Source organism: Diceros bicornis, chromosome 1, assembly GCF_020826845.1.
Source record: "Diceros bicornis minor isolate mBicDic1 chromosome 1, mDicBic1.mat.cur, whole genome shotgun sequence".
Classification (NCBI taxonomy): domain Eukaryota; kingdom Metazoa; phylum Chordata; class Mammalia; order Perissodactyla; family Rhinocerotidae; genus Diceros; species Diceros bicornis.
This window is the reverse complement of record NC_080740.1, coordinates 61,069,247-61,093,007: the sequence shown is the minus strand read 5'-3', so window position 1 is coordinate 61,093,007 and position 23,761 is coordinate 61,069,247. Positions and strand designations below refer to the sequence as shown.

At 42.7% G+C, this 23,761-nt stretch overlaps 1 protein-coding gene across 4 annotated transcripts in view; it reads right to left on the bottom strand.

Annotated features, from left to right (window-relative positions):
* Positions 1-23,761, bottom strand: part of ARHGAP26 (Rho GTPase activating protein 26) — a 419,023-nt gene that overhangs the window by 70,374 nt on the left and 324,888 nt on the right. For all 4 annotated transcript variants that reach the window (XM_058543030.1, XM_058543040.1, XM_058543051.1 and 1 more), the window contains exons 19-20: positions 22,789-22,927; positions 8,643-8,796 (exon numbers count right to left, since the gene is read on the bottom strand). In XM_058543030.1, the coding sequence (XP_058399013.1) occupies positions 8,643-8,796; positions 22,789-22,927 (293 nt within the window). The remainder of the gene's footprint in view (positions 1-8,642; positions 8,797-22,788; positions 22,928-23,761) is intronic.

The window sequence follows — 23,761 nt, the reverse complement described above, 5'->3', positions numbered from 1 at the left end:
AGATGTGCCTTCCCTGCCTCCTCCCATACCCCCTCTGCTGACAGGCTGCAGAGATCCAAGTGCCATCGACAGGCCTGGTGCTTGGGAAAGAAATCCTGCTGGGTCACGAAGTGCAGAGGGCTGCCTCGAGCAATCTTTATATGAAAAAAAGAACTGCTAATAACCAAACACATTTATCCAATAAAAATCAGATGGGTCACCAGGCAGGAATCTCCACCCTCAACCAAGTGAAGCCAGCTGGGCTTTTGACTGGCCAGGGAGATCTTCGCTGGGGAACGAGAAAAGCTGACAGGAAGCCGCTCAGAAAACAAGAATACAGGTCCTGTCAGTGACTATCTCTGAAAACGTCAAGGGAACGTGGCCTGGTTACTTGGAGGAGCTGTGGCCACGGCAGCCCCAGGAGCCCGCGGTGTCAGAGGGATGGTTTCAGGCTTGTCCAAGAAACAACTGTGAAGGAGCAAGCTGGAACTACTGTGGGGGTGTGAGGGGGAACAAGAAAAGGCAAAGGATTCCTTGTGGAAATGATTATGCTTTAGGCTATTTCCCCAGGTGGGGAATGCCACCAAGTTTTCAGGCAAATCAGTTTGAAGAGAACTTTTCTGCTTAGAGGTAGGTGGAAAAACAAAATCCTCAGTCTAACAATCTTCAATCTAATCCTCCTCCACAGAAAACTGATTCAGCCACCAGGGAAAACTTCCTCTTTCAAATCCCTGCATTCCGAGGAATGACAAAGATCACTGTAATAAAACCATAGCTGCCTGTTTGGGTGTAACTCTTTTGGCATAAAATAGCACTTAGGTGGTAAAATTACTTAAAAAAAATGCCATTAATTATCACTTGTCTAATGCATATTATTCATTTTGTGATTTATTTGGTCTCAATAAATAACAGCAATGCACACAGCTCATCAGGTACCCCGTGCAATGTGGAGGTTTCCAAATTTTTCAGGAACAGGTGTGCCTATCCCAGCAGGTCTTGGTGTAAGGTGGGGCAGCACCTGCCTCTGTAGTAGAAGTTTCTCCTTGTCATTGATAACTCAAAGACTGGCCTGACAGACAGCTCCAGTCTTGGATTCAAGGAAGCTGGTGGAGGAAGGTACGGAGAACAGCCTGGGGACATCTCTCTGCACATGGAAAATACATACCAGAGCTGAGGGAATGGGGGCAGAGAAAGAAAGGACAGTGCATGGAGGAGGCCCTCCAAAATAATATTAATAATAACTGCCATTCATAGTGCTAAACATGTAAATGAGATAACAAAGAATGACTCATTTAATCTTCACAACACCTTTTTGAGGGTACAATTACCCTATTGTACAGATGAGAAAACTGAGGCAGAAAGAACTAAAGTAACTCGCCTCCTTCCCCTCCAAATCCGTATCTCCTTTACTCTACAAATTAGTTTTCTCCAGAATTTGTCAACATCTGATGTGTTAGATACTGATTTACCTCCTGTCTCTACTAGAAAAATCAATGAGAGACAAAACCCTAAATTGTTTTTTATCACTGTGTCTTCAGCACTCAGAATAACACTTGGCCCACATTAGGTGTTCAAATGATATTTGTTGAATGATTGTTGACTGAAAACATAAAACATAAGTAAAATTTTAGAGATTATCTCTCAAGGCAAGTTTTCCCCAGATTTCATCTGACAGCAGCTGAATCAAATTCAGAAGGAGCCAACAGTGCTTCAGAGAAACAACTCTGCCTGGAAGCAGGCCTTGTTTATCCTCTGAATTCCAGGGACTGTTCTCTCGCCTCTCACTGGCCACTAAGATGGGAGAGGATGGTTGACTCTGGCAGAATTTGAAGGCATTTGGCATGCACACATCTTTTAGGTCACCAGAAATAACTTGGAAACGCATACGTGTGTGTTAAGAGGAAAGGACGAGAAAAATTAGTTTTATTTATGAAGCTACTGGGCAGTGAGTTATTTTTTAGGGGTGGGGACCACTTAGGCAGGGAGAAGTCCAAGGTTGGGCTCCTCTGTTGCTGTAATCACCCCCTGCCCTCCCAGCCTTCTTTCAATCTTAACAAGCCCTAAATCCCTACCCTAGTGGTTTGAAGAAAGCATTTGCCTAGTAGTTTTTAATTTGGGGGAATTACTACAGTATCTGATGTCCCTAGTGAGACGTCCCCTGACTTCTTTCTCAGCATTTGTTTACTTCCTCCTTAAAAATCACTCTCTTCCAGAAAGGCAGTGGCATGATGCCAACTCTACTGGTGGTTGTGAGAGGAGAGGGTGACTTTTATTCTGCAGTCCTTCGTAAGCATGCACTGAACAACCTCCGTTCTTAGAGACAGGTCACCCCATTTCTTCCACCACCAGTCTATGCTGGTGCCAGGATTAAAACCTAGGGTTTCCTGCTTTCCATGCCAGTGTTTGAGCTATCTTTCTCCTTGTCTCAGCCATTAGCTATGGGTTTTGTTTTGTTTCTTAACTTCTCAGAATCTCATTTATGAGTCATTTTCTTTCAAAGAAGATTCTGAACATTGAAAGGCTAGTCTCCATGCTGCCACTCATCAACAGTGAGAACCTTCCACACCTTTCTACCTTACCCAGGCAGCCCAGCCCCATCCCAAGGCAGTTGCCCATGACTCCCACATCACAGACTCATAGGCCTTGTGTCAGTTAACTATTGCTGAATAAACCGGCCAAAACTCAGTGGCTTAAAACAACCACAATGCATTATTTCTCATGAATCTGTGGGTTGACTGGGCAACTTTTCTGTTGGTCTTTCCTGGACTCACTCATGTGGCTACATTCAACTGATTGGTGGCCCAGGCATTGGGCTTGGCTAGGACAGCTGGGCTTCTCTCTCCAATAATCTCATCCTCAAGGAGGCCAGATGGGGCTTTTTTACATGGCGGCTAGGTTTTGAGAGGATGAGATGGGAAGCTACGAGGCCTTGTGGCCTGGGCTTAGAAGTCACTTCTACCACATTCTATTAGCCAAATCAAGTCAGAGGGTGAAGGACAGCCTAGATTCAAAGATTCCACCTCTTAATGGAAGGGGCTGCCAAGATTCTTTGGCCATATTTAATCTATCACAGGCCTACAGGCAGGAGATATAAGAGAATGAAGCAGGCCAGCTGTGAGAAGATAGGGACTAGAGAGTATCACCTGTTACCAAGTAACATATGGGTTTAGTGTGGCCAAATCTTCTAACTTTTCAAAAGAAGCTGGAAATCTAGATTTTCAAAATATATTAAGAGATTTTATTTTTTAAAGCAGTATTAGGTTTATAGGAAAATTGCTCAAAATAACTTAGAGTTTCCATATATCTCTCCCCACTCCCTAAGTTTCCCCTATTATTAACATCTTTCATTAGTGTGGTACATTTGTTACAACTGATGAACTAGTATTGATACAGTATTATTAACCGAAGTCCACAGTTTACATTAGGATTCACTCTTCGTGTTCTCTGGGTCTTGACAAATGCATAATGTCTTATATCTACCATTCCAGCATCATACAGAATAGTATCACTGCCCTAAAAATGCCCTGTGCTCCACCTATTCATCCCTCTTGCCCACTAATCTTTTTACCAACTCTATAGTTTTGCCTTTTCCAAAATGTCACACAGTTGGTATTATACCATATTGCAGGCTTTTGAGAGTGGCTTCTTTCACTTAGTAATATGCATTTAAGGTTCATTCATGTCTTTTCAAGACTTGATAGCTTCTTTCTTTCTTTTTTTTTTTTTTTGTGAGGAAGATCAGCCCTGAATTAACATCCATACTAATCCTCCTCTTTTTGCTGAGGAAGACTGGCCCTGGGCTCACATCCGTGCCCATCTTCCTCCACTTTATATGAGACACCACCACAGCATGGCCTGACAAGTGGTGTGTCGGTGCAAGCCCGGGATCCGAACCCCGGCTGCCAGCAGCGGAGCGCGCGCACTTAACTGATACGCCACAGGGCTGGCCCCAGATAGCTTATTTCTTTTTATCATTGAATAATATTCCACTGTCTGGATGTCCCACAGTTTGTTTATTCATTCACCTACTGAAAAACAGCTTGGTTGCTTCCAAGGTTTTGCAATTAAGAATAAAGCTGCTCAGGGCCGGCCCCGTGGCTTAGCGGTTAAGTGCATGAGCTCTGCTACTGGCGGCCCAGGTTCGGATCCCAGGCGTGCACGAACGCACCACTTGTCCGGCCATGCTGAGGCCGCGCCCCACATACAGCAACTAGAAGGACGTGCAACTATGACATACAACTATCTACTGGGGCTTTGGGGGGAAAAAAGTAGGATTGGCAATAGATGTTAGCTCAGGGCCGGCCTTCCTCAGCAAAAAGAGGAGGATTAGCATGGATGTTAGCTCAGGGCTGATCTTCCTCACCAAAAAAAAAAAAAAAAAAAAAGAATAAAGCTGCTAGAAACATTTGTGGGCAGGTTTTTGTGTGGACATAAGTAGTTTTCATATCACCTGGGTAAACACCTATGAGTTTGAGTGCTGGATCATGTTGTATAATAAATCCGTCTAGCCTTGTCAGAAACTGCCAATTTGTCTTTTAAAGTGAGTGTCTCATTTTGCATTTCCACCAGCAATGCAGGTGAGTTCCTGTTGCTCCATATCCTCACCAGCCTTTGGTGTCTGTGTTTTGGATTTTAGCCATTCTAATAGGTGTGTAATGATATATCATTGTTTTAATTTTCAATTCCCCAATGACCTAAGATGTTGAGCACCTTTTCATATGCTTATTTGCATCTGTATGTCGTCTTTGGTGAGGTGTCTGTCCACATCTTTTGCCCAGTTTTTAATTGGGTTGTTTACTTATTGTTGAATTTTAAGAGTTCTTTGTATATTTTAGATACTAGTCCTTTATCAGATATGTGTTTTGCAAATATTTTCTCTTTGTCTGTGACTTGGTGGTGTTTTGTTTTTGTTTTTTTTTTGGTGAGGAAGATTGGCCATGAGCTAACATCTGTGCCCATCTTCCTCTATTTTGTATGTGGGACGCCACCACAGCATGGCTTGATGAACAGTGTGTAGGTTGCCCAGGATCTGAACCTGCCAACCCCGGGCCACTGAAGCGGAGCAGGCAAACTTAACCACTATGTCACTGGGCCGGCCCCTGACTTGGGTTTTTACACTCTGAACAGTGTCTTTCACAGAGCAGAATTTTTTAACCTATATGAAGTTCAACTTACCAATTTTTTCTTTCATGGATTATGCTTTTGGTGTTGTATCTAGTCATTGGCAAACCCAAGGTCACCTAGATTTTCTCCCATGTTGTCTCCTAGAATTTTACAGTTTTGCACTTTACATTTAGGTCTATGATTCATTTTGACTTAATTTTTGTAAAAGGTGTATGGTCTGTATGTGTCTAGATTCAAAGTTTTGCTCATGGATGTCTAGTTGTTCCTACGTGAAATCTGGGTTTTTCTGTCAAGTATCCTGATTTTAAAAGTTGGTTCAATATTTTCTTTTTGGTGGTAGTGGTGGGGAAGGAACTAAGCTCCTCCTCCCCCAACACACATGTCTGTAGGCTGTTTTTTCTCTATCTTGGATCATCTCTACCTCTCTGATCCCCCTTACCTGAAATGCTCTTCATCTCCATATAATCTTACCTACACCACCTCACATTTTGTCTACTCCACCTTTCCCAGCACTCTGGTGCGTGTACTCAACAGATATTCAGTTAATAGCTGTTGAACTCTAAACGCACTTATGAGCTCTCAGTCCCACTTAGCACTGACATATACCACTGTCTTTCCTCCACAGCCAGACTGTAAACTCTTGGGGAGGCCAGGAATCCTCCTCCTCCTTTTTTATCCCAGGTAGCTTAGCATAGGTCTGGGCAGAAAATAGGTCAGCAATACTTGTTGAGAATTTCAGACTAGCTGGCTTACCAAGTGTCCTTTGATCTTCAGGAGAAACGGCTACTTCTGGAGGTCTAGCTGAGGACCTGCCAAAGATTTAAACCCTGCCGCCTTGCCCTGGCACAGCTACAATGGTGGCATCTCTAATTCTGATGCCTGATGTAGCATTACGCCCACACAAACGAGAGGGCCCTGATCTCCTTGGAGAATTAGAGAAGATTTACCAATGAGATAGCAAAATGTAGTCTCTGAAGTATCAAAGCGTGCTGAGTCACAAACATGTTTCTTTCATTATGATTGTTATGTGGTCATAATGATCATTCTAGTCATTATGAAAATAATGAAAAACAAATGAATGAAATAAAAAGAAGAACAGATAGTTTCCTGGTGACTGGTTCTCCACGTTATGCCTAATTAATAGTCAAGCTATGGTAATCCCCCACCCCCGACAGTTTTTTATTTTTGTCTGTGCCATTAAGTGTTCCCATTCAAGATCTCTGTGCACTTCAAAGTGGACAATGATGGAGGGAATGAAAGGGGCCAGAACTGAGGTTGAGACCAAGTGGTCTCGGCTGGTTGTGACTGAGCCCAATCACCGTGGCACAGTGTGCAGACAGACTTCTCAGTTAATTTATTCAGGGAAAGTACTGTGGCTTCTGTTTGCTAGGACTACCAAGCTTCTGTCTGTGGTTCACCCAGGCAAATCCCAGGCAGAAAAAACTGGGGAGGCACAAACTGGGGAACAACATCTCACTGCCCTGGGTTTCAGAAATGGTCCGTGAACCTGCTGCAGAGCTTACAGTGCCTTTGGCATGGCCCTCATTCAGGGCGGTGGCAAACTCTGCTGTCAGCACTGGCATCAGCACTGCTTCCACCACAGGAACAGCTTTGCTTGAGCTCAAGACTCATAGGTACCAGTCAGATATTCACTCAGCTTGGAAGGACAGCAGTCTTGTTGGAAACACATCCACACTCCTACCTCCAAGACTCTTCCAAAGGCAAACAAGTAGAACTGTTCCTGGCATCATCCTCCCTTCCCTGGGAAAGTCCCCCAAATTTGCAGCAGGCAGGGAACAGTCCCCGTGAATAGCACGAAGAGGCAGAGTGATCGCCGGTGTTTTATGTAAAACAAGCCACATCTAGACAACTGAAAAATAAAAAATCTCAAGTCCCCACTCCAGGACCTGTTCAAAAGACATACCCCCTCTTTTCACTTAGCTGCCTAAGCAGCCTCTTTGGACACACTGTACTCAGTGGTGACTCAGGAGGCGTCCAGCTACCAGCCGCTGAAAACAAAGATTAAAAACCACTTGTTGGTACTGCTGGCTAAAATCAGGGATGTGAAGCAACTTGGGCTAGAAATTCAACTTTGCTCATGCTGAGCAACAAATAACTTCAGCAACTGCTAGGTACAGAGGTTTAAACAAAATGAAGAACAAACTAGAATCTCCTTAAAGCTAAGGAAAGCAGGTCTAGGAGTGCCTGAGAAAGGATACAGCAAGGGAGGGAGGCTCCACAGGCAAGTCTGGCCATGGAGAACAGAAGAGACTCACTGCCCATAAGCTGAACCAGTTAAACTATTTTGAGCTCTTGAGGCACTGGTCTATTTCTTAGCAAACAAACACACTATCTACCAAACAACAGGTAAGTAAGTAAACTTCCTGAACATCAGGGTAAGATTTAAAGATGCCAACAACTATAACAGAGACCTGATTTTCCTGACGTACAATTTCATCTTACACTGTTGTTGTGTTTTCAGTTACCTAGTACCTCTTAAGTCCATTTTAAAATGAGTCATTTTTTCCTTAGTCTCTTCTAAGGCAAAAATTGTTGGACCCATTTTGCAGATCTGTAAATATCTTAAAGAGAGAGAATGGCAGAGTGCAATCATGCAATTACGGCTTGGAGAGGGGCAGGAAAAGCTTCTGACATCCTGGTGTCTAACCAAGTGAAACCATCGTCTTGAGGCAATCTGGCTGAACCTCCAACTATTTTCACTAGAGAAAGGTCAAGTCAACTCTGCTTTTCCTGAGTCTTATACAGCTGTAGCCTGAGAGTCCAGCTGTTCTGGTCATGGCCTCACATTCTTTCTGCAAAGGCTCTAGTGGACAAGATTTATGGGGTGGTCTGAAGAAGCATGCTAAGCAGTGTGGGATGAAACCACAAAGGAGAACTTTCTGGCCCTAGCAAAGTAGATCTAAGTTTCTGTGGAGGACTGGACAAGCAGCCCCAAAACTGCTTGTCTTGGCTATGGGTGCTCAATACCCAAGAATGAAGCAACAGAGGTTCTTCTCTTTTAGAGTCTCTGGTATGTGATCACAGTCATGCTAAGGTTTGAGGGTCTGAAGACCCACAGGGCTACTGGGAGCTCTTCTTTCTGGAAGCGGATACAGAGGTGGCATTGAACATTCTCAACATGTCAGGGAGAAGGGAAACCGAGACAACATGAATGAGTGAAACAAACTTGGCTACTGATCTACTGAGCTACTACAGTGCCTGGATGTTTGTAAAACCAAAAGACATTGCTTTTCATGCCCAGCCGCCAGCACAGGCAACAGCCATCACCAAAGCCATCTCAGCAGGATGGTAAATCAAAGGTCACCAAGGCCAAGAAGCAGTATGTTAAAAATAATGATTCCCCTTTGAGATGATGATGCTTAAAAAAATCTGTAACAAAATAGCCAAGCTCCAAGTTTAGGGAGGTTTAGATCACGTTCATGGGGCAATGCTCTAAGTCAGATGGGGCCAGAGAGCAAACTTTGGGCAGAATGGCTGATCAAGGGCCTACTGTGCAGGCCACTGGACATCATACTTACAGTGAGTTGGGCCGGGTGGGTTTCAGCACATCCAGGTCTGGGTCACTGGAGTTCATGTTGGGCTGTAAACTACTGCTGGAATTAAGGATGCTATTTGCATTTGATGAGACGACAGATTCCAAACTGGAGTTGATGATGCTGTTTCTTTGTTCCTCTGGGGAAAAAAGGCCACAAGTTCCATATTAATATTATTCCATAGGGATAGTCTGTTTGTACATATACAAAAATTTTAAAAATAATAAGATTAGATTGAGATCTCGGATCTCAATGAAGCTAAGAAAAGGACATAGGAAAGGATAAGAAATGCCAGCGGGAAAGAAAGAGTCAGAGCGGAACAGGTGACTTGAAACTTTAGAGCAAAACCCCCTCCTCAGCTTGACAGGACGTACCTCCCCTTTACTACGACCAGCCTTTTTCCTAAGCATGGCCCTACCACTGCACCATAAATTGTGTCTTCTTTTGACTGGCAGATGGTCAGAACAAAGAGCAGCCTTCATAGTCCCCTTGCAGTCAACAAGATCCTCTTGGTTTCTGTGACACTCACCTTTTATTTTAAAACTCCTGCCCTCAATATTGTCTTAAGTGCTAAGGCCAAGTCCTACCTCCAATTCTAGCACAGCTCACCATAAAGTATCTACTATTTGGCTATCAACTTCCTTATAACTCTGCAGTCTAAATTCCTGACGGGTCTCCAGACACACCCTTCTGGGCTGCCTCTAGCTCCATATATTTGATGTTTAGCTTCAAGTTAGTTCTTTGATAAACAGATCTGTAAGGGTGACAGAGTAGTCTGTATCTAAAAAACCTGAGTCCACGGTCCAAGTAGTCATTAACGCTTGGAGAATATTACTAAGCCAGGATGGAGAAAACCTGAGTTCTCTTCAAGACTCCTCCCCTGACTGGCTGTGTGGCCTCAGGCAATTTTCATTGACTCTGTTTCTTGGTTAATACGTCTATAAAATGGGAAAATGAGAACTGCCTTGCCCGGCTCAAGGAGCTGTCATGAGGATCAAGTGGGATCATATGCAAGAATTTGTTTTGTAAACTTCAGAATACTGCTCAAAGAAAAGAACTTTCTGTTTCTTCCCATCTTTAAAAACTTGGAACCATGCACTGAAGAAAACATTTTTGGGATGATTTAGCTCAACGGCACAGGCACAACTGCTGTAGCAAAATATTAGAGACTTGGAATATCATTCTCGTCCCACATTCATTACAAATATACCATATTGAAATCAACTGACGTTTTAGGCAATCAATTCACTTATTAAGAAATATCGTATCTGGGTTAATCATCACTGGGCCTTTCTGAAATGAGCCAAAAGTATACTCTATTCCTAAGAAGACACACTGGGCTCACTGACATGGTGGTTCAGAGGTCAACATTTGAACTTGGGTCTCTTTAGGCAATAAAGAGAGTGATGTCACAATAAAAAATACTTTACCCTTGCACTAGCCATGTAGGTAAAAGTTGATTATGCTTATGAAATGATGTTCATCTTCACAATAAATGCACACACACATCAAGAACCCCTAATATCTTGGCAAATTCTCAATGCCCTGTTTAACACAGAAAAGTTAAGAACCCCCTGGAGGCTACTGGGAGATTCCTGAACTCTAAGTAGATTTTTAAAAAGTAGATTCTGGGCCGGCCCTGTGGCTTAGTGGTTAAGTGCGTGTACTCTGCTGCTGGCGGCCCGGGTTCGGATCCCGGGCGCGCACCGTCGCACCGCTTCTCCGGCCATGCTGAGGCCGCGTCCCACATACAGCAACTAGAAGGATGCGCAGCTATGACATACAGCTATCTACTGGGGCTTTGGGGGGTGGGAAATAAACAAATAAAATTAAAAAAAAAAAAAAAGTAAAATAAATAAATAAATAAAAAGTAGATTATTAAATTGCTTCCTGAGATGGAGAACTACTCATATTTCAAGAGCTTAAGTTCCAAAGAGAAACAACAACAAAGAAAGAGAAACGAAAAGAGTTACATTGAGCCAAGATGTAGGAGCACTAATAGGGCCTGCAAATGGGAACTTGCTACTGGGAAGAAAAACAACTCTAAAATTACATAATTAGGGGATCATTGAGGGAATGGATATGCCACTTATCAGTATGAATCAGCATGAATCAGTGTAAGTAAAATTTTCCTTTGCACAAAATACTTAACATCAAGATTCCTGAATGAGTGTGAGGAGCCCAGGACCACTGTATAAAAAGGGGAGTAAAGACGACACTTCTTTGGGGCTCAACGAACACATTTTCTGTTTCACGTAGGAGGAGAGATGTGTCGCTTTATTAACTCTAGTTTGAGGCCAAGTTTGCATGACAGAATTCTCTGATTTCAAGGAAACAGAAGAGGATAATTATAGCTCATATTTCTCTTGTGATTATATTTACCTGTTCATGAGAGGGTTATGATTCTCTATATTAAAAACAATACCTTGCTAAAGGTATATTTGTTTTTCTAAAATATTATTGGGACATATTTTTCTGCCTTACTATCCATTAGAAAAAGAGAGTATCTGAGATGAAACCTTCTTCAATTTTCATTTTATTCAATGACTGTTTATTGAGCACCTACTGTGTACCAAACACAGTCCCCAGACACTTAGCAGACCCCTACACTAATTCCTTGGTATTTTATTCAGATGTATACTCGAGTATTTATTAACTTGTGCCATTTGTTTGGTCATATGTCTACTGTCCTCAGCAGATATGAGCAACTTAAGATTGGACATTTGACAGATAAAACTTTGAAATCACAACTGAAAAAAAATATTATATAAAGATGCTGTGCTTTATAAAATATTGTATCAGAATCCTAACATTCATAAAAAGATGTGATTCTAAAAAGTGGACTTAGGTAAAATTTTTAAGAATATATCTACTGTTCTAGTATTATAGACTGGGTTTCTCCATGAGCTAACAAGGAAGCCTGCAGCATACAGAAAATGATATTTGTCTGAAATAAGCCCACAAGAAAATGAGGATGGGGTGGAAAATGAAAACCCAACCCTATCTGGACTAGAAAACTCAATGGAATAAAACAGGTGGCTACACTCAAATTGAGCTTGAGGATTTCTAGTATTTCATTTACTGGAGGACATTAGAATTCTTTTTGTAAGAAATAATTGTTTTTGAGATTCTATTTTGACATATTTAGATATCTAGGACCTTTCACATACGGCATAACCTGTAACAAAACAAAACAACAAAAGCAAAAGATCAGGGAAAGGAGTTCTTTGTCCAAGAAGAAAACACAAAAAATTTAATCATAAGATTTCATAGTTTTGCAGCCAAGATAGCCAAATCTGCATCCTAAGAGCAGACTCATTACTGGTATCGCTTGACAGACCATCTAAGGAAATCTGGAAACCTGGCACGGTCTGACTATAAGACCACTACAGTTTTATCTGACATCAGACCTCAGATAATGAGACTGATAACTTCTAGGTAGAGACTTCTAAGCTGAAATGCTGACAATCTTTACTAAGGGTGAGTAGGAAGGTGCAGATTATGCCAGAGAACGGGTGGAGAGTAAAATCAACAGCAAATCAAATGTTTTAGTGGTTATGGTAAACTGTACCGAGACAAATTCTAAAGCATCTGGAATGAATTAAGAAATAAAGAGAAAATGATTCAGCAATGTCACTCAAAACAAGAGGATTTTTGTCAGGTAGGCAAATGAGTCCTTGCTCCTGACAGAAAAACATGAGAACAGGCAGCCCGAAAGACTTTTTTTTTTTAAATAAAATTAACCAAATGATTCAAATACTAGAGCTGGACTTCGAGTCACTGATGATTCAAACTAGCTCTGGCATCCTCATCAGCGAGTATAAGGAGAACTGATGGCAATTACATTGCTAAAGAAAAGAAATTATAGGCTAGTGGACTGAAAAAGAAAAACAATAACCAGTTATGAGTCAAATCAACAAGATCACAGAGAACCATTTATATGACCAAAAGAGAGAGAATGCCCACAACTCCGGAGTATTCCTAAAGTGGTTCAAGTCAGTGAGAAGGCTTACCTTCCTCAAACATGTTTGTCAACAAGAATCTCTTTTCTTCTTAGTCACAGAAAACAAGAGCCCAGAAACAAGGAAATGATAAAATAAAATAAATCCCAGGGCTGGATAGTGGTTAAATTCACGTGTTCTGCTTTGGCGGCCCGGGGTTCGCGGGTTCGGATCCCAGGCGCAGACCTACGCACTGCTTATCAAGCCATGCTGTAGCAGGTGTCCCACATATAAACTAGAGGAAGACGGGCACGGATGTTAGCCCAGGGCCAATCTTCCTCAGCAAAAAGAGGAGGATTGGCGACAGATGTTAACTCAAGGCTAATTTTCCTCACACAAACACACAAAATCTCCAAATGTAAACATGTATGGGTAATGCGTTAGATGCTTTCATGAACCTATGTTCTACGAGGAGGGACAAACTGGATGTGGACATGGTTCTTAAGAATGCAAATGAGTCAAGGGCAGGGGCACGTCTGCCCACACAGAATACATCAAGCATCTGTTACCAGTGACCTGGGAGGGCAGCGTCAGCTCATACATTACTGGTGCCTACTCTGTGTGGAGTATATACCAAAGCTCCATGAATGGTTGTAAGATAAATAATAAATATAAGGCAACAATAAACAATCAAAATGTCTTCTGCTAGCACAGAAAGAGGTAGTTTTGTGTGATTAAATTTTTCAGGTGCTTCAGACAGGAACTACTAATGTCCTTGACACCAAAGTACTAGTTACAGTGGGCAGAGTCTCTGTTTTTTTGTACAAATCAGGAGTGGAAAAACATGAGTATGCAACCAAATCACTGCAACTAAAAAAAGAAAGCCACAGAAGAATTTTGGTGATATTGTACTTGTTCTGGTGGTTGCCATGGAAATCTGGGAGCTCAGCTCACTGTCCATATTTACCAAATGACTCCTGCTCATGCTAACAACCCCACCACCTACGAGAGGCGGGGTCTCTGTTTATCATGGAACCCAGAGGTGACGCTAAGAATGCACACGCAGAGCCAAGCCAAATTCACACGTCCTGGCAGGCCTGAACACGTCTGGCTCCCTGAACACACAGAGCTGGAGGGTAAATATGAAACACAGGCTGTTGGCGTCACTTTGGGAGGGGTTTCCCACCACACACGGAAGTCTGTCAGAATACAGGCTCCAGTCTCATTTTTCCATGATGTCTGAGACTAGCTGTCAAAAAGAAGAGGGAAGGTGACTGTTCTTCAGCAGCAGCTCATGATGCTTCACAGAGCCCAAAGGAGAGAACTCTCTCTCCACACCGTCAGACAGGGAGAAAAGGGAGTTATCAGACAGACGCAAGTTCTGCAAAGACATAAGGCTTTACACAAAAAACATTAAGGCAAAAGCAAAATACCCAGAGGCTTTCCCGTACTGTAGTGGGGAGAGAGGTGTACTCTCTCCTGCTTGTTAACGTTTTGCAATGAGGTCTGCAATGTATCATCTTGACAAGATAGGATGATAATAACATGGCAGCTTAATGAATTTTGCAATAAAAAATGATGAGTACACAGCAATTTCTAAGTTTACCACCTCTGGGAAACACCCAAGTACATGGGAAGCTTAGAATCAGACTTTCTGAAGCAATTTTTCTTCCCTTGTAACTTCTGCTCCTGATAATAGTGGCGTGCCAAGCCACACTAAAATCTGAGGTGGTCTGATTTCATGCTGACCCAGTCTCAGTCCCTATGATAAAAATAATCTTAAAAAGCAGTTTGGGCAATGTGTTTGGGCACAGGAAGACAGTTTGGGCAATGTACTAAAAAATAATCTTAAAAAGCAGTTTGGGCAATGATGGATTGAACAGTGAGTTGATAAGCGAAAAATCTGGTTAATCTGTTGTTTTGACCGTAGGACACGGTACATGATATTACAGCTTTTGGCAGGTTGTCTTCAGTAAAACCACCACTGATCTTGGTCCTATGTGGACTGACTCTTATTCTTTCCCCCATGGTGCTCATAATAACCCTTTTCTTTGCAAAGGGAAAGAATGCCAATAAAACTGGATTTCACGAGAGAACGGGGAAGTCATTGTGGCTGGCCCAGGATGGAGCTGATTCACAGGAATGAGACACAGGGACACAATGGGGAAGACCACTCCTGAAACAACACCATTTCAAAAACCACAAGGTTGGAATGAGCCTCTAATTAACAGCTGAATAGGGAGTTGAAGGATAGGAGTTAAACAGATACTCTTCTACTCACAGCATAGCCCTCTTTTCAACCTGAGAACTTACTTTTGAGTAGGGATGCTCTCCCTTTATCCTATGATCCCCCGACATCTGAGGGAGTCCACATATAGACTGCTTACACTATTGCTCAGTAGAAAGAAGAAAATTATATATTTACTTATGTTTATACCATGACTCAAAAATGGGTTTGAGATAGTAAATGAAATAGTACGATTAGGGAGTTTTGTTTTTAATAATGTAAAAATTAGTCAATACATAATAAATATGCATTCCTCTCCAATTTAGAAAGCACAGAAAAGCATACAAATGTCCTATATGTATTTTGGTGTATAAACGTCTAGTCATTTTGCTATACATTAAAATACATATATATACATTTTTTCTTTAACAAAGTGGGATAACATCATACCTACTGTTGTGTTACCTGCTTTGTTCACTTAGTGATAGTGCCAGAGAAATGAGTCTGTAATATGCTTTTTTTTATTTAATGATCTTGAACTTTTTCCCTGCCATTAGCTTTCTTTCCACAGCATCATTTTTTAATGGCCACATCAACTATGTGGTTTGCAGTTACACATGGTAACCACACATAATTAACCCAAGAGCCACATTACACCCTTCAGTTCGTGTGACAATAGGAATCCATGTGGATAAAGATGTCGTCTGCCAAAACAAACAGGTGTGCCCAGAGCGGCCAGGATCTGCAGAGGCAACCTGAAAAAAGGCACATGCTGCAGCTTTGACTACTCAGAGAAAGACATTATGTAAGCCTTTGAATAGTATGAATTCCCAGTTATTTTTCAACAAGGAAGACACACATGAGAAGTGTAGGAGCTGAATTCTCAGCCTCTCACTGGGCCTATCTGGGAGACTGTCCAGGATGAATTAACTGAACTAAAAGAATTAATCAGAGCTCTAATCCTAGCAGCTAGTTAACATGATCCATGTAAAACAAAGCCCAAGGATCTATTCCCACCCCCACCAATGCTGTACAACTTATCCCAGGCTGCTGATGCATTTGCACTCAAGCATCAAATGGGCTCTCTCTGGGGCCCGGGCGACTCTGCATTACCCTCAGATGTGGGCCTCTCCTTTGGAATCTGCAGGCTCCAGAGGGGGAATACTTTCTTAGTCAAATGTAGGGTAAAACTGTAGCTGATGATAATCATCGTAATCGTAGCTAACATTTATTAGGTGCTTACTACGTTCCAGGCCCAGTGTCAAGTACTTTACATGCACTGGCTCACTTCATCATGGTAAATACCCTCCAAGGAAGCTATTATTAGTGATCGACTTTACAGATGAGCAAATGGAGGTTCAGAAAAGGAAAGTAATGTACTCCAAGCCTCAGAGCCAGTAGGTGATAAAGATGGCAGTGGAACACACACCTGGCTGCACAGCCCTGCTTTCAACTGCCATGCCAGGCTGCCCCAAACCCCGACAGAGAGCCAAAGAGATGTTCCGGTAATGATGGAAGACAAGCAACCTTGATTGTCCCCCCCTCCCCTAAGCCAGTGCTTCTCTAACTAGCTAGAGGGTGTAGCTAGAACATCAGCATCACCAGGGTGCTTTTAAAAATACTGATGCCTGAGCTCCAGCCAAGACCTCCTGATTCAGAGCATACCAGGGAGGAGACTAGGCATCTGTAATTTTAATGAGCTCCTTAGATGATTCTAATGCACACCCAAGTCTAAGAACCACTGTTTCAAGAAACATATTTCAACACCTTGGTATAAGTACTAAAAATCCGAGACAGAATAAGAGGTAAATGTCACCTTGCAACCTCTTGGAAGAAATCTAAAAGATACAAGACCTGGTTGCTGGTTCCCTCCTATCCTTCTGGCACTACCTTCTACAGTCGTCTGGAAGAAGTACAGCTTGTGTGTCAGCACCTTTCACCTAGATGCACCAGTCCGATTTCTGCTGTATGATGTATCTGTGTGGAAACTTGGAGATTAAACAGTCACTTCCTTTGCCACCATTCACCTGGCAGCACAGTTGAAAAACCTCGTTCCATCTGTTCTGAGGTGATCACAAATGAGCGTGACTGCCCTGGCCCAGCAGAGTAAGGCTACCGCTGAATGCGTGCTGCTCTCTGCGTAGCCCGTGCAGATCTGGAGGGGCTGCTGCCTGCTAGTGCGCATATTGAGGAACCCGTTCAATATGCTTCAACTGCCCCCATGGCAGCACTGGAAGCTGGGACAGATGGCTTTTACTGCTTCTGTAACTCAGTCTAGCAAGGTTTTCACTCTGTGGCCCAATAATTGACAGAGGCACCCTTTTGGAGACAACATGGCGTAGGGAAGGGAGATCACCTGGGTACAAATTCCTCCTCTGCCATTTGCCAGTTGTGTGACTGCTTAACCTCTCTAGCCTCAGTTTACCTGTCTGTAAAATGTGGATGAGAGCCTACCTCACAGGATGATTATCAATTGTGGGGATGAGATGAGATAATAATGGGCTTAGTAGGCTGCTTGGTATGTTAGCTGAACTATAATCATTTTTATTTTTATTGCTGTTATTGATGATGTTGAATGAGGCTGAAAATCTAGCTTGGTCTCAAGGTTCTTTATCAAACACATCCATTTATCCTTCCACACCAGCTCCCCAGCTCTTTATAGGCAGATCCTTGGCTTAATGAAAGTTTAAGCTCCAGGCTCGTTAAGTGGAACTGGAAACATTTTCCCTTGGAAATAATTAGATTTGCAGGCGAGGTCACAAAATGCAACCCTAACAGAACCACATTTCTTCTAGAATAATCCCACAAGTTGAAACTAGAAGGCAGAAAAATGACTGGTTAATAGTGTAATTGTAGCTTTGAGGTCACAATGACTGGGTTCAAATTTACTACTTTCTTGCTGTGTGCTCTGAATTTATTATTTAATAATTAATTATTATTTAATAATTATTATTTAAATTTTATTTTCCTGCAAGTGTAAAATAGGGACAGTACTTGTGTCATACAATTGTAAAGATTAAATGAGATGTTGCTATGTGCAGTGCCTAGCATGAGAAACCACTTGATAAATTTTGCAGCCATATATATTAAACATATACAAACAAAAAGTCAATTTCTATGGAATGTTTTCCAAGCTCAGTTTGGGAACATATCTTTCCACAGTTTTCCCCTCAGTTCTAGAGACAAGAGCTACCCTCTGCTACTTACAGAAAGACTCTCTTCTATTCTCTCTCTATTAAGCATCATAGACTATCCTTCTGTCCTCTGGGCCAGACTGTGCTCTCATTTCCTTTGGCATCTTTATCAAAACTCGCCCTTTCAGAAAACATTCCTTGACTAGCTACAGACAACCTGGTTATCAGTCCCCTCCTCACGACAATATTCAGTGGTTTCCTAATGATTTGCATTTGTTGCTATGATGCTTTCTAAATCCTTCATTTCCTCATCATTTCCTTTGTTCTTTTCCACAAAGTTTCAATTTCAGAGACTATTCCCATTTCATTCCTACCCCACTTCCACCACACACTGACCATCTAGGAGCAGCCACATGCTGCCTTGTAATTGACCGAAGTCACCACCCGGCAGAGTATGAGAAGGCATCCAGCTCCTCATTCTGGTAAGAGACCACCGTCATCATAAAGACAGCTTTACCCTGAGGGAAAAAGAAAGAGCCACCTGGCAAAGACTCCGCTACTACACAAGGATTAAAGCAGAATAGTCTTATGGAGGTGCCTGGGTGCACAACTGGTCTACCCACACAGAAGGAAAACCTCCTTCTGGAAAATAAGACACATATCCATGAGCATAAACTAATATGTCAGATACTTCCGTGACAATCCGAGGTCAAGAGTACTGGCACAGATTCACGGCTGAGAGAAAAGAATGGGCTCCAACCTCTGCACAGAGCAGGGGCTCTGCAGAGAAGTGGGAGAAAAATGTGTGCTGACAACCGATACCGGGGACCTCTCAAAGAGAGGCACCCACGTGAGGTACCGCGAGAATTTCAGGCCCACGACGCGTCTCCACTGGGGACTGACGAGAGGGCTGACCAATGGAATACAGAGAAATATATTACACTGCATGTACATCAGTGAGGGGGAAAAAGCAGAAGTGAATTAGAAAGAAACCAGGCAGACAGACATAAGAGGAAATGAGGCTCTGAAAAATGTCATATGCCAAGTTTGAAGGTAGAGGAGAGGTATGTGGACATGTACTCGTGTGTGTGTGTGTGTGTGTGTGTGTGTGTGTGTGTGTGTGTGTGTGTCTATGTGTCCACACAAGTGTGATTCCTCTAACAAGGTATTTGCTCTGTGGCAAGAATGTGAAGAAAGGGAAGGTCACATCCAACCTGGACAGGTGTCACAATGAACCGAAAGTGCGCAGCACGAAATTGACAGATTGACGGTGAGTGTCCACCACGATATAAACAGCCAGTTGACAATATCTGAACCTAATTCTAGTTAAGTGGATAAGAGAAACTTGAATTTGTATATTTACGTTAAGAGGAAAGATCTGAGTCAGCCAAAAATTCAGAGCAAGGTCTGTGAACTCCACACTGTGGTCCACATTCCACAGGCAGGACACAAGACGATTCGAAGGTCAGATACGGATGAACATTCTTTATCCTAATGGTTACATATTTACTTTAATGTATACTAGAGAACAGTACAGTAAGACAATCAAACTCACATTTTTAGAGATTTTACTGAGTAGGAATAGGCTATATAAAGAAGTGAGTTCCTTTAAAACTGATTTAAAAAAATGTATTAAACAAACAACAGAGCATGAGTTATGTGGTTGTGGCTCAAAGAGTGAATGAAGGGTTATGTAAATGATTCAAGTCTGGGAAGTACTGAGCTAGGTATGGAAAGAGGCCTTCAACTGAAAAACATCATTATATGGAAATAGATGATTTTTTTTCACCAGTTTCCTACAGGGTCTTTACCTGTACTTTAATTCCAAAGAGTAAACTCAGCAAAGTGCTTTGACAGACAAAGGGAAGGGTAAGGCATATGAAAACTCTATTGAGCACAGTCACTTGCTCATCCAACAGTGACAGGTGGCTGGATGACAACATGGGAGAGGCAAGTGCGAGCAGAACCTTCCAGCTCCTGGCCAGTCTTCCTCACAGCATCAATCCACCCATCCCTCCCATGGTGCTTTCTAAGCCAGCTTGGATATCATTCCAGTTTTCCAGAAACAAAGCAGCTTCCAGAGGGCTGGCACAATGGTTAAGTTCGCATGCTCTGCTTCGGCAGCCCAGGGTTCGCAGGTTCGGATCCCAGGCGTGGACCTACGCACTGCTTATCAAGCCACGCTGTGGCAGGTGTCCCACGTATAAAGTAGAGGAAGATAGCCCTCAGCTAACGTCTGAGGGCTAATCTTCCTCACACACACACACAAAAAAAAACAACAACAAAAATCTGTTGTTTCCAAAACAAACTATAGCTGTTTCCAAAACAAACTATAAAAAGTGTATGTATATGCACACACCTATATACTTTACAATGAAAACATTTCTTCTCTGAGAAAGAGAGGAAAGCTAAGCACCCCACAAATATTCAAGCATACGGAGATTCCAGTCCTGTTTCCAGGGAGCATTTCCTCATACTCAGAGGAAAGATATATTGCTTCCCGGCTTGCATCCTTCCGCCTGCCATCTGTAGACGGGGCCACGGCAGCTTGTTCTGCGGCTGAGGCAGGTCTGCTCTCACACGTCCTTACCTTTCATCTTCTGCCTGTGTGACAAAATTAATCTTGGACAAAAATCTAACTGATTTTCTCTGAATCTCCATCTTCTTTCTTATGTGCTCCCAGAGTATGCTTTAAGACCTGTTCCAAAGATGCTTCTGCTTCAATTTACCTGCAAACTCAGCACTATTTTAAGCTTAGAGGAATTTACCAGTGCTGTCTGATCTGTCCTGATCTGCAATGTATGTTGCTTGGTACAAAACATGAGATGACACCAGCTCTCCTGGAAACCTAAGAAACATCTCACCCCACAGCCTGACGCCTTTGATGCGGCAGAGGTGAGTGAGGCCAGGCCTGTTCCAAGGGTTCCTGTGCGCTTGGAGAGGCCCAGGCTGCGTGCAGACACACATACTGAAGAGGAACCCAGGCTATCATTTGAAGGGAAGCCAATCCCAGTACGACGTCAAAGCCCGAAAATTGTGCATGTCTGTTGACCTAGAAATTCTTCCAGGAATTTCTCTTAAGGAAATGATCATGAATATGAGCAGATTTAGCTATGAGGATGATAACAGTAGCTTTACTCATAAAAGCAAAATATCTGACACAACCCGAATGGTGCTAAGTATACCACGGTGCAGCCACAGCATGGGGTACCGTGACATCTTTAAATGCAGTTACGTCCTGGGGGCAGGGAGATTTGTTGTCAGGAGTAAGGATAAGGAAGACCATTACTTCTGAATTACAAGGGAATAAAACACATTTTTTGTAACAAAGGAAGAGAAAGATGTCAATCTTGATATGGAGCCTCTCCTCTTCAAGGCAAAGTGGGTTATTATTCTGCTTTGTGCCTTTACAGTACCTCATAGAGATCAGTAGTGGAGGTAGCAATGGTAATAATAACAATAATAATACCTCTAGCATTTACTGAGCACTTACTCTGCCCCAGGCACCGTTTGAAGTGCTTTAAATTCACAACAACCCTGTTGTTGTGGTAGAAGAGAGGTAGAAACTCCCACCATTCCTATTTTCCAGAAGAGCAGACTGAGGCCCTGAGACGTTGGATAACTTGCCTGAGTCACACAAAGCTGGTGAGCAGCAGAGGCAGAACTCTCACCAAGGCCGTCTGGTGTTGGTGTGTGCTTCCAACCGTTACGTTCTCCCACCTCTCTGAATGTACGCATCTTGACGAGAGCAATTGTCGCGCTGACTTACCATTATCTATTCACTTGTCTACTTCCCTTACTCAGTTGTGACCTCCTTCAAGATAAGGTCCCATATTTATATTCGCAGTCCCTGGCAGACACTGTGTAAATGCCGGTTGGTGAATGAACCCACCAGTAATTAAACAGTAATTAATAATAATAGCAGCAGCTCTCAGCCATCAGCCTTGGCCACGTCCAGGCCTCATGCCAGATGCTTAAATGCATAATTTCATTTAATCCCCACAACTTCCCTGTGAGAGAGGCACTATTATCCCTACTTTACAGACGAGGAAACTGAGGCTGAGAGAAGGTAAAAGGCATGCCTGTGTGTTGCTGCTGCACAAGAACCCAGATCTGACTGATTTCAGGCAGAGCTGGAGCCCTTAACTCCTACACCACACTACTCAACTCTCTTATTACAAAAGCTAAATAAGACTGGATATTTTAGGCCCCAGTAACTTCATCACGGCAAAGAACTCAGAAATCCTGCGATGAAAAAAATGATTTGATACAATTGTGGTGATAACACTGCTATTTGGAACAAGGAGCGTATTATTCTCTAATTAATTCATTAATTAATTTCACACATTTATTAAGTGTCCACCCCATGCCAGGCCTGATGAGAAGCGAAGTGGAAGGATGAGCAAAACAAGGTCCTGCCATCACATTCTAGTGGGGCATGTGACTTGCACTAACAAGTATTTAATTACAAACTAAGAAAAAGAGAAGAAACTGGTTCTATGGGAGCCCCTCACCAAAGAGGGCCTGAAGAAGTCCTGCTGAGCTGAGCTCTGACTGCGTAGCAGGAGGAAAGGGGGCTCAGCTGCTTGCCCACAGGGGCTCCGGACAGGGGGTGCTGAACGGCAGGCGGCCCTTGCCTTTCATTCTCAGCAGTACTGCCTCCCGTCCTATCGGGGTCACTCAGCTGTGGAACCTGGGAGGGCACAATGATACGCAGTCCTTAAGGACACAAGAGGCAGCAGCACACAGGGAGAGGTGCACCCTGAGCAGCCAGAAGGTGGGATGGACGTCCCTCAAGCACCACGCTGGCCCTGAGTGGCGGGACTCACGTTTTTCTGCTGATTGCACAGCGTGGAAGAGTGTCAGGGGCCTCTCGCTGCAGGACGGGGGCTTGGAGTCACCACTTTTCTTCCGAGACAGGTGCAGCTGGGCATTGGTGAGAGGTGTATCAGGCACTGTGTTAAATATCTGCAAGTAAAGTTTCATGAGAAGGTTACACGTGGGGAAAAAGCACAGGCCCGAACCGGTACACTGAAAGTTTGGTGGTGTCTACCAACCAGCAAGAAAAAGATGTGGAAAGACCACCAGCATTTATTTGCTCAGGACTTTATTTTAAATATCTCTAGGAACTGGCATTTACAATTCTCCTTTGGAAGCATATCCCAGAGTGTGTTCACCCCCATTTCTAACCCCTTCTGCTACCATTTCCACCGATCTTCTTTCTATTGTTCTCTCCAGGGGAAATGGAAAGCAGCTGTGCTAAATATAAGCCATTGTCTGTTAACAGCACAAAGTATTTTGACCACCTTTATCCAAAACCAATTAATCAAAATCCCTTTACTTTTCCTCATTGGTTCTATTTCCCAATTCTTAACGACTGGGAAGAATGCACTAAGTGCATTTCGCATTATTAATTTAGTGCAATTAAATGCATTAAAACATTCCATAAAGAAGCCCAGAGCAGGGCACTGTTTCCCAGGCTTCAATCATCCTCAGACGGAGCATCCTTTTTAGTTCAGCAGCTCTGTGTCATCTTTGATGCTGAGCGTTCTTTTTCTTATTTAAAAGGGGGGAAAAAGATGGTTTTTCCCCTACTTGATGATAAAAGTAACATATAAATACTACAGACAACTTGGAAAATGTAGAAAAACATCAAGAAGAAAATAAAAACCTTGCTCAATTCCACTATTTAGAGATAACCACTATTAAGATTTGAGTTTTATTTTCTTTTGAACTTTTTTCTTTGAAGCTTTTATTAAAATAAAAAGTCCAGGGTAAAAAATGAGAAGAAAATGATAGACA